An 11685-nucleotide genomic window follows, 5' to 3' on the forward strand; every position below is an offset into this window, starting at 1 on the left:
ACTCCACATAGAGGTTGGCCGGAAAATTTGCATAAATTCTCATGCCCATTATTTTTCTCATCCCTGAAATAGGTTAAACACGAAGGTTCGAGACCAGGCCCGCCGTAAGCGGGCGTGCAAGGCGTGCACCGCACGCGGGCGGCACGTCCAGGGGGCGACAAATTAGTATTGCTGGCAAGCTCAGCGTAGGTAGTCGTAGTTAAACAGGGGCGGCATAATCAGTATTGCACACAGCTAGAGGAACTGCTGTTCAAGACGAAACTAGACTTCAAGTTGGAAATTTCCCTTGTTGGCTAGAGATACCACAGTATCCTGGATCACAATGAATTTTCCTTATATTCTACTTTCCCGACTGTTATGTATTGGCTACATAACAAGGTAAAGTATTGGAATCGGCCAAATTTGACCCTCCGAGTTTTTTTTTTCTTTTCTTTTTTTTGGCAAATCTCCTATTTTTGAGACCTCTTGAATCCACAAAAGTAAAAAGAAGGCAAAAAAATTCCATGGATACGTATGTTTGTGTTGGCATCTATTTCGCTTAATATCTCAGAATGGAGTGAAGATAAAGAAACGAAATTTGATACCGTCGCGTGTATATAAGTGCATTCATGCTATTAAATTTTGGTGGTGAAAAGTCGAGAGGGTAGGACTTAATGAATATTTTATTACTCTTATTTCTAAAATTAAGCTTTTTGCCATTTCAAGTAATTAAAAATATAAAAAGTTTTTTTTATAACTAAATCTGATGACAGATGGCACCACACGCAATTTTATTTATAATTTTAATTACAATATATTTTTAAAATAAAATCTCATAATAGCCGGGAAAGTTGTGCAATTGGTTAATGAATTTTTTCAAATAAAACATTAAAACATTGCACCTTAAAACTTGGTGTTACTTTTGACGCTATTATTATAAGACAATTTCTTTGTTCATGTATGGGTAATACTCGTGCAAGAAAAAGGCACTAGAAAGAAACATGATAATGATATATAGAGAAAAAGTTATTTTTAAAACTAAAACTGCTAGAGACTCGTAATAACTTGCAATTTTACTATTGTTTCATTTCTTCAATTTCAAATTTGATTTCATTATTAACAACTAAATATCTACGCATAGCCATGTTTTGAAGTGAAGGGAAAAAACGGATTAATTAATAAAAGATACTTATAATTATTTAAATATTTTAATTATTGATTGAGCCTTTCCTTTTGGATTCTTCTGGATCTACCACTAATTATAAATATATTAATAATATTCAATATATAGTAACCTATCATTTTCGACCAAAAGATAAATTATAAATCTTGTATGCATTTGTTATCAGATTACGATGAATAATTTTCGTAGTCGTAAACTACTGTTCATCCCATTGGATTGATAGAATACAGCAACTTGTCTTATAGGCGATCTGCCAAGAGGGTACCTCCCAAGAGTCTAATTAGGTGTCGGACACGTGAAGGAAATGCGGAAACTTCACGCGGCCAGTTCGCTGGTCAGGCACGAAACCACGGACATATCTGTATTTATTTGTCAAGTCGATATTTTTGGAATGTCAAAATTATCTTGAGATTTTGTAGTATCGGAAAAATTGCATTGTCGGGACATTTCAGTATTCAACTTTTATATCAGAATTTCTGTACTATAAAGGGTTTAATACATAATTTAACCCGGGCTTATGATCTGAAATGATAACATAATTTATGTAGTACAGAAAAGAAATCGCGAAGAATAAATCAAAAAAGACGGGCGTGTGGCCGCTGTGGGGGATTCGGAATCGAATCTGAACGAGCAACTCCAGGAATTTTTCGAGGGATCGTTTGTTCCGGATATGTTGGGCCTATCCCTTGCTAAATTATTTATTACTTTCTATCTCCTATCATATGCTAATTAAGACAGATTTTGTTATCGGAAATATTTAGTTCTAATAAAAATACAATAATTCATTTTTTTGGGAGAAATTCTTGATTTAACGCAAAATTTTGGATTAATTAATTTACGTGTGTATTATTTGTAAATTAAGAACGACTCGTCCGTAGTGACCGCATAGCTGCAACCAGTGCCGTAACTAGGCAGGTGCAACAGGTGCACTCGCACAGGGTCCACTTGGAAGGAGGCCCAAAGTGCACGTATTTGTTTTATTATTTTACCAAACCTAATTAATTAAAGAGCTTCCCGGGAGGTCTTTTTAAGGATCCTTTACAATTGTTTTAATTCGTAAATTAATTTTTTAATTAAAATTTAGCATAATTTTGAAAAATGAGTACATAAAAAACCAAAAAAATTCTATCTTAAAATATATCAATAGAAAGAAAAAATATTTTATACTGATCTAACGTTGGCAACGTTAATTTGTTTTCATCAGATATGATGCATCATATTTAAATATTTGATATGAATATATATATTAAACTTTAATGCAGTTTTAAAAAATGATGAAAAATAACATCCTTTCCTCATTATTTATAAAATTCTTCTGCATAGATAATTTCATTGGACACAATAAGATGTTCCCATAACTCATTTAATCTACATTCCTCAAAGTAGTCTCGACAATATGGAAGACATTGACAGCTAGTTCAACAAAGCCTTCTATGACAGGTGACAATTTGCATAACCGATTATCCACTGGACAACTCGAGATCCACATTATCAATCTACTTACATAATAGATTGATTGTTTCCTCCGCTCTACAGAATTTTATTACAACAACTGTTCCTCGTCTTCCTTATTTAAATATATATTTAAATAATAATGACTTAAATTTATCATTCGTGATAAAATAATTCATCCGTACTTAATATGCGTAATTTTTATTTTTTTTTTTATATTTTAAAATTAATTCAAATTATTATTTATAAACTACTAGAAAGTCGACATTTTTTTAAATAAACTCCTTAATAAAATTATAATTTTTTAAATTTGCAATACATTATTTAATAAGAAATGATTTAAAAGTTACTTTATTTACTCTTCAATTGAAATAATTTTACATAACAGATGTGTAATTTAATTAAATTTTATACATGTCTTGTGTTAGCAATTTAGTATCCGCTTTTGGCAGTTTTCGAGTTTGCCTATATTATGACATTGTATTGTAAATCAAATAAATCTGCCCTTCAAGGATAAATTACAAGATCTGTTCTAAATATTAAATGCAAACTAAACTCATCTAACAATTTTCATTAAATATCACAGTATTAATTTAATAATAAAATGTATAAGTTTATATTTAATTAAAAATATATTTGATAGTAAAGTGCTCGTTCATTTCTCGGTAGTTTATCTGTTTCATATACAATTTATTGAAATTATTAGTGCCTTTTATTCTTTTTAAGCTATAATTGAATGTTTAAATAGTTTTTTTTATAATAAAATTTTAATATTTTAAGTTAAAAGTTATTTACAACTTTCTAACCATTATAATTGAAATGATATAATTCTCTAAATACCCAAAATAAAAAAAATCCTGCAATGATTCTCCTGGCCAAACTTTAATACCTGGTGCCATCTTTCGAGATTTTGTTTAAAAAGCTTTTGTATTATCAATAAAGTGGTGCCTCATACTTCGAATTTAATTCATTCCAAGAGGACTTCATACTCCGAATTGTTCGAAGTACGAGGGATTTTTCCCATTAGAAACAATGGAAAGTGAATTAATCCATTCCCACACCTTAAACGATATCCATTTCAGTAAACTTAAAACTTCAAATACATATAATTTAAGGTAAAAATAACACAGTTAGTGTCTTAATAATAAATTATAACACGAAAACGTATTCGCTACTACGGAAGTGCGCTGCTGTTTTTATGCATTTAGGAACGACAGTGAAAGGAAGATGGCGACGCCCGTACTATAGATATTATCGTGATGGAGGATCTATAATTTTAAAATATGTAAAAATAAATTCGAAGACAAAGTCTGTACAAGAAAGGAACTACTATTTATTCACTTTTAGTGTTCCGGAATACAACAGACCTTTCTTTGTAGGCTACTAGGCAAACAAAAAAAGATCTGTCGTCAAAAGTTTGTGTTCCTGAACACTAAAAGTGAATAAATAGTGATTTTTTTTTTTTTGACAGACTTTGAATATATTTTTAAATAATTGCCATCGGACAGCATTCTACAATTTAAAATATTCGTTTTTAGGGGTTCCAATAGTAAAATTTAACCATAAAATGGATTATCTTGCCTACAAAATAACCACGAAAAAATTAGAATGCCGGATACTATTCGAAAAATTTCGAGAAGACACTTACATCACTGTGTGCACTAATTTGTGCTTTCACAACTTTAAAATTTTCATTTATAAAACCATATAATGGACCCCGAAATGAAACTATCTGAGCCATAGAAGATTCCGTGTTTATATAAATTCTAAAACTCTTAATTATAAACAGATATAAAACTGATGGATATTAATTAAAATTTGAGGATCTGGTGGGAATCTCAAAAAGTTTATTGAGTAGTTTTGACCCGGATAAATCGACGGCTGGATGGCCGAGCGATGAAAGTGGCAGCCTGCCGCTCTGGAGACCCGTAGTCGAAAAATCCCCAGGTTTTTATCGGGGGTTGGTCCGTCCGAATATGTCGGGCGCCGTCCCTGACCCCATTGTGGGATTGGCCGAACCCATAATGGGCATTTCCGTGCTTTTAGTGGAGCTAAAAAAACTAAGATAAAAACATACACAACAAATACGTAAATTATTTTAAAAATGTACATATTTTTCTATAATATAGTATATGCAGTTTCAGACTGGTTTGTATATGGATACGTGAGAAGACTTTCTATGGGAAACTGGCTCCTATTTAGGTGTTACAAAAGTGAAGAAAACCCGGAAAACTCCACCTGGCCAGCCTGTTGGAGAGGCGCATACCGATAATCCATGATCTATCCATTCGGCCATATGCAATTTTAAAAACAAATATCCGATTGCGGTTGTTACTTGAAGGTATATTTCATTACCTATTCTTGTAACGAAATGATATAAAACAAGCAATTATTTATTCTGACATTGTCACAATGCCAGCTGTAATTTTTAATCATATTTTTAATTTATTTAATTTAAAATACAAGGTCTTCACCTCAAGTTAGTACTGTAGTATCTTGCCCCTGTACATCATGCTTTTCCGTTAGCAATGGAGTCGTGCCGGTCATCTATTAGCTGCTTTCAGATGAAAAGATTTGAATTGAAATAACGTGTATAATGTATAGTTATTATTACTCATATACAGTTAATCAGGGCATCATATCTCGACTCTTTTTACATCTGGTCTTGCCTTTCATGTGTCTAACTCTTTTCTCCGGATTCAGGAAGGACAGACAGGCGAACGGACGGACGACAGTGGGAATTTATAGATCTGTAATTTATTCAAATTGCAGCCCTATTAACTTACAGAGGAAAATTTATATACGACATTTTCGTATAATACAAAATAGTAAAGATGATTTCTAAATATCTCATTTAACTTATAATAAATTAATCAGTTTATTAAAAATATTATTTAGAACTTTATTATTTAATGAAATTCCTTGTCATATTTATTAAATTTTATTATTTTCTGTAATAATTTTAATGAAATATTTAATCAACAATAATTGAATAATCTAACTGTTAAATCGCAAAAGAGATCATAAAGCGAATCAAGTGTTCTCGTTTCCAAAAGATAAAATTAAGTATTAATATTCAACAGAAATTTTATTTCAGAGTTAATTAATTAATTTCTAAATTTTAATTTCTGCGAATAAATTATAACAACGTTTGATTTCTTAATTGTTCAAAAATTATATCCTAAATTACATTTAAAAAATGTATCTGTAATAAGTTATTTTGTACATAACTTACTAGCGTAATAATGTATAATACGATAAGTTTATCGTATTATACGGATAAGATGCAAATTTTATCCAAAAGAGGGCTGAGAAATTCCCCAAACAGTATGATACAGGCAACCTCTACCCAGCTCAATCCTAGAATAAAAATACTATTGTTTAAGTAAATATATTATTTGTTCTTGCTATAGATAAACACCTTTTTCATGTATTCATGTAGAATATTTTAACTTCTTTTAATCTCCTTCCTCCCTCATAAACAAAAGTGTACATTCTAATTTTACTTTCTAAAGGCCAAAATACAGTAAAAAAGTAAAAAAAAACTTTTGAAAATAAAAAAAATTTAATCTATAGACTATTGTAAATCTTGTTCTTTTCCTTAATTTTCTTACAATTTAGACGTTTTCAAGTTATTGTTATTATTACTTAAATGAGGTCACTCGTTGATATGTCATTTGAAACACAATAAAGTAATTAAAAAGACTTTTAAATACTTTTATTTAGAAAATATTTGAAAATTCCGTAATTCGGTTTCTGCAGATGTGTAGGAACGTTACCAGTAATTCAATGATCCAAAATTATAGAATTACAATGATCTAGAATTACGGAATTTTCAAGAATTTTCTAATTGAAATATTGCCGGTGATTCCAACAACAAAGGACATATTTCTACTTGTTTGTCTATTATTTCCTCGTCTCTCAAGGTTGAGAATGACAAACAACATTCATATAATAATTAGCGTAGTTTGATTGACATGTCACACAATCTCTTTTATATTATCAGTAAGAAACTTTATAATTGGAGAATCCAGACACTTTTCCTCTATCTTCGTTTATTTTATTGTTAAATAAAGTAATTATTAAATGTAAATACATTAAAGTATTTACTGTATTTATTTTGTATAATAACATTTTTATCAGGATATTTTTAAACTGTAGTGTTTATATGTGTTAGCATAAGTATAAATCACAAATACCACAAATTACAGTAAAACAAGACATGTATTAACTTATATATCAAAATATTACCGGTAAAAAAAATAATAAAAATTATTATGAAATAAAGTAGCATTTTTACATTTTAAAATTAAGTTAAATAGTTTTATTAAAGAAATAAACCCTTAAATTAAATTACTATGAAGTTCTTAATTAGATAATGAATGAAAATTTAATAGTAAAAGTTTATCCAATAAGGAAAAAAGTTTAATTGAGAGAAGAGAGTTTCGAAATCTATTGGTTGAATGAATAGACTTATATAAAACTTGAAAATAACAACATTCACTTACAAAATTATAGTCAATTCTGATATTTCTTTAATATCTTTTGGTATGGAGCTAAAACAGAGAATAGCTGTAATCGGTGCTGGCGCAAGTGGAATTGTTTCTGTTAAAACCTGTAAAGAGGAAAGTCTTCAAGTCTTGTGTTATGAAATGACAGATAAAATCGGTGGATTATGGAACTATCGAGAAGAAAATATTGAAGGTGTCGGCTCTGTTTGTCTATCTACAGTCATGAATACAAGTAAAGAACTCAGTGCCTTCAGTGATTTTCCACCTTCCGAAGCTTATCCCAATTATATGCCCCATTTTCTGGTGGCTGAATATTACCAAATGTATGCTAAGAAAAATTCACTATTTTCCAATATTTTATTTAATAGAAAAGCAATTTCTATCTGTCCTAATCACGATCACGAAGTTTCAGGAAAATGGAAAGTAACAGCTATTAACTATAAGACAATGAAAGAAGAAGAAGATATTTTTGATGCGGTTTTAATTTGTACGGGCCATCACCGTTATCCAAAAATTGTTTCTTTTCCAAGCCAAGAAATATTTAATGGTAAAATAATTCATTCTCATGAATATAAGACACCTTCACCGTATAAAAATAAAAGAGTTTTGGTGGTTGGAAGTGGAAATTCTGCCTTAGATATTGCAGTAGATTTGTGTGGTACAGCAAAAATGGTGCGTATAATTATGTTCATAATTTTAAGTTAACTTCTAAAATAAAAATATAAACATTAAGTATTACTTTTTAAAATATAATTTCGTCAAAAACACAGAAGTTTTACTAATTATTACTTATTTCGATGCTATTAAATTTTGGTGATTAAAGGTCAAGGGAATGAAGAGATAGAGGGATGTGTAGGGTCGATCTTAATAAAGACGTTACTCGTTATTAGCATTTACAAGTTTTTAAATAAAATTCATCTCTACCCTGAAAATTATGCATTTTACCATTTTATAATAGTTAATAATATGAAAAGTTTCCTTTAATAAAATGTCATAAAAGATGGTACTATAAGTAACTTTAACTTTATTTCCTTTAACTTTAACTTATTACACAACTCGTTGCTATGTATTTTATTATTTTGTAATTAATAAAAAAATACATAAAATATTTATGATAAAAAATAAATAAATGTATTTTCCTTATTATTAATTAATATTTATATATTGTTTTATTTATATAAACTTATTTAATTGAAATTAAATATTTAATTATATAATACATTTTATTCTTTTAATCTTTGTTATTTTTATGTTATTTCATAGAATTCTTAAAGTAGAAAAATGAAACATTTTACGAATACGACCGCCTTAATAAGCTTACTTTTTGTTTGTTTATTGCGTTGAATTTATTAAACTTAAATCCAAATTAACAAATTATTTAAAGCTGAATTCTCGTGTAAAAATTAAAAATTAGAAATTAATTTTAAAAAATTTTGAAAGAAAAACCGATCTCGAAATGGAATTTGAATTCCTGCTTTTGATTGATAATCTGGAAAGTACAGCCTGGAAAATCATGTGACAATTCAGACTTAAGTTTGACTAACAATTGAGTATATTATGTATAATTTTTATACCTTTAAGGTAAAAGAATTGACATCTATTTCCCCCCCTTTCTTTTCGACTCTCTATCCCAAGCTAAGCTTATTTAGACCAAAAGTAAACGATTTTTACTTTTCCTACTCTGTTATAAACTTATATAACAGAAGGAAAGTATGGCAATCGGTCAAAAATGACTTCCTTTAAGACTTTTACATTTTTCTACCGTAATTATTTATTGCCGTTATGAGTAATGCAGTAACTAATAGTTTCCTAAGTACTTATTAATACTTAAATACAGTATATAAAATCAGAATACAGTATCCTGAAAATCGATTTTACTGAGTCTGCGAATTATACTAAAATACTTTTGGGTATTACTACTTAATTGCCAAATGTTGTTTGAATTAACGACTGAGTAATTTCCAATTGTTCTAATTTTGTTTAATTCATGACATTAATTATTTTAGGAAATGATTCTAAATTATGCTATGTACTGCATATTTTTCGATTGTTTTTCGAATCCTTCCTCTGTCAGAAGTTAAAAGATTTTTTAATATTTTTAACAAAACATTTTGACAAGAAAAGATCTACGTAATCATGGCCAACGGAAATTATCTTCGTTGATAAATAAATCTTTGATCTCATGGTATGGTGACACTATTTTATTTACAAGGAATCGATGAGTAGCATTTGAATAAGTCTACTTTCCAAGAAGTTACGTGTCTGAGTTAGGTCAACATCCAAAATTGCACTGAAGATACTACAGCACGTTACAGTTGCGCTTGCTAAAAGAGGCCCTCTTAGTGCCCTCAGGGCGGAAAGAGTAAAAAAAAAAAGCATCAGCACACTATGAGATCAAACGTGTAGCCGCCTTTCTGATTCACCCCGTACATTTTCAAAATATTTTTCATATCGCGTTGCAAATTGAATACAATATATATACAGTAAAACTTGTATAAACCGGACCCGAACGTTACTCGATACTTTGTTTCGTTTAGGTAGGTTGCCGTTTTATTAAGGTTCCGTTTTGAACTGGTTTTACCTAAGGAGTTAATATTCTAAGAATGTGGTAAATTTGGGAAATTTCATAATTGTTTGTTTTTTATTTTTTATTTTTAATTCGTTGTTAAATTTTCATCTTGAGAGAATGAATGAGAGAAAGACAATAAACAATAGATATTGTTACCATTTAATCTAGACTGTATGGTCTGGAGGAGATTTGGCTTAAATGAGGATGGGGTGGGAAAAGGACGGAGGCTTTCTACAAGAAGATATTTTTAATTGTTTTGCAAACAATATAACATTGGTTCTCTAAACTTTCTAAAGGATTAAACACTTCAGTTTTATACAGAATCTGCAGCTCTGTATTATAAAAATGAATGTATAATAGTTACATGAATTGGTTTATTAAGGATTTATAGATGGTTCACTAATACGTTATTTTAGAATTCATTGGACGCGTGTTGTACCATATGTACTGTACATAATTTTGAAACTTCAGCATCACTTAGAATCTTCTGTACTTACAAGCATGAGTTCATTTAATTTTATGAACACAGATTTTGTGTGTTTGCTTGGACTGATTTAAAATATACTGTATACATATATAATTATAAAACAATACACATATTGTTATATATCAAATATATAAGAGTTAATCTTTGAAATCTTTTGTTTTTAGGTTTACTTAAGTTGTCGCAGTGGAACATGGGTTATGCCAAGAGTTGGACCAAAAGGAGAACCATTCGATTCCATATTTCGTTCTCGTATATTTTTTCTTATTAAAGAATATCTTCCTGAATTTATTGTAAATACATTTCTGGAATGCATAGTAAATTATTATTTTAATCATAAATTATACGGCCTCAAACCAAATATTGGCTTTATGAACGGACATCCATCGACTAACGATCTTCTTTCTTTTTACATCATTAGCGGTTCGATTACTATAAAGAAAAATATTAAAACTCTTACAAAATCGGGCGTAATATTTACGGAAGAAGATGCAGTCGTTCCGATTGATGATATCATTCTTGCTACTGGATATAATGCTAATTATTCTTTTATTGGAAACGATATTATTGATTTTTCAAAGGGATTATATAAAGAAATTGTACCACCCGATCTGAAACACCCTACTTTAGGATTTATTGGTTTGGTCCAATTATTAGGATCTTTCGTGCCAATTGCTGAAATTCAAGCGAGATGGTTTGTGCAAGTTTTAAAAGGAAACATAACCCTTCCATCTAAAATGAAAATGCAAGAATGGATTCGTAACGCAAAATCTAAGAGAATTTCGCAATTTGGAAACAACGACAGATATTCTCTAGAAATTCGTGAAAACTATATAGATGAATTAGCCACCGAAATTGGTGCTAAACCTTCTTGGCTCAAAATGATTTTATTTGATCCAAAATTATTTTATCACTGTCTGATGGGCCCATTTCTCCCTTATCAATACAGATTAGACGGACCTCACAGATGGCCTGGAGCTAGAGAAGCCATATTGAAATTTAAACAAAAATTATTTACTCCTTTTATGAAATAAATCTAAAATATTTCAATGTACTGTACCTTTGTGATATATATAATCTTTATTAATAACTATTATTATTTCATTAATGATTAACAAAGAATAAAAGACAAATATTCTGTACGCAAATAATTAAGTAATCTGTTCATAATTGTTATGTATTTATAATTTATATTAAAAATAAAGATTATACAGAATTATTCAGTTTTAAAATTCAAAGTAATTAATCACAATTAATTATAGGACAAATTTAAATTTATTCAAATCAAAATCCATTTATATATATATATATATATATATATATATTTTTTATGAAAGTGTGTAGAGATGATCTGATGAGCGTTAAAGAAAAAGACATGTTGACACTGTACAGGATGTTTATATAAAAATGAAGATTAATGTGTCTAGTAGCTATGATAAAACGGCATCATTCGACTTTATAGTGTACCACGTATATCAGGATCTGTGTTGAGTCTCTTATTATTTAC

The 11685-nt window shown here is 29.3% G+C and overlaps 1 protein-coding gene across 1 annotated transcript; it reads left to right on the plus strand.

Moving 5' to 3' along the window:
• The first annotated feature begins 7164 nt into the window (after window positions 1-7164).
• Window positions 7165-11328, plus strand: LOC136977820 (flavin-containing monooxygenase 5-like). The gene is made up of 2 exons (XM_067273397.1): window positions 7165-7797; window positions 10346-11328. The coding sequence occupies exons 1-2, from the start codon at window positions 7165-7167 to the stop codon at window positions 11210-11212; spliced, it is 1500 nt and encodes a 499-aa protein (XP_067129498.1). The 3' UTR covers window positions 11213-11328.
• Window positions 11329-11685: the final 357 nt, after the last annotated feature.

The sequence above is a fragment of the Centruroides vittatus genome, unplaced genomic scaffold (assembly GCF_030686945.1).
Source record: "Centruroides vittatus isolate TY-2023 unplaced genomic scaffold, ASM3068694v2 contig_476, whole genome shotgun sequence".
NCBI lineage: Eukaryota > Metazoa > Arthropoda > Arachnida > Scorpiones > Buthidae > Centruroides > Centruroides vittatus.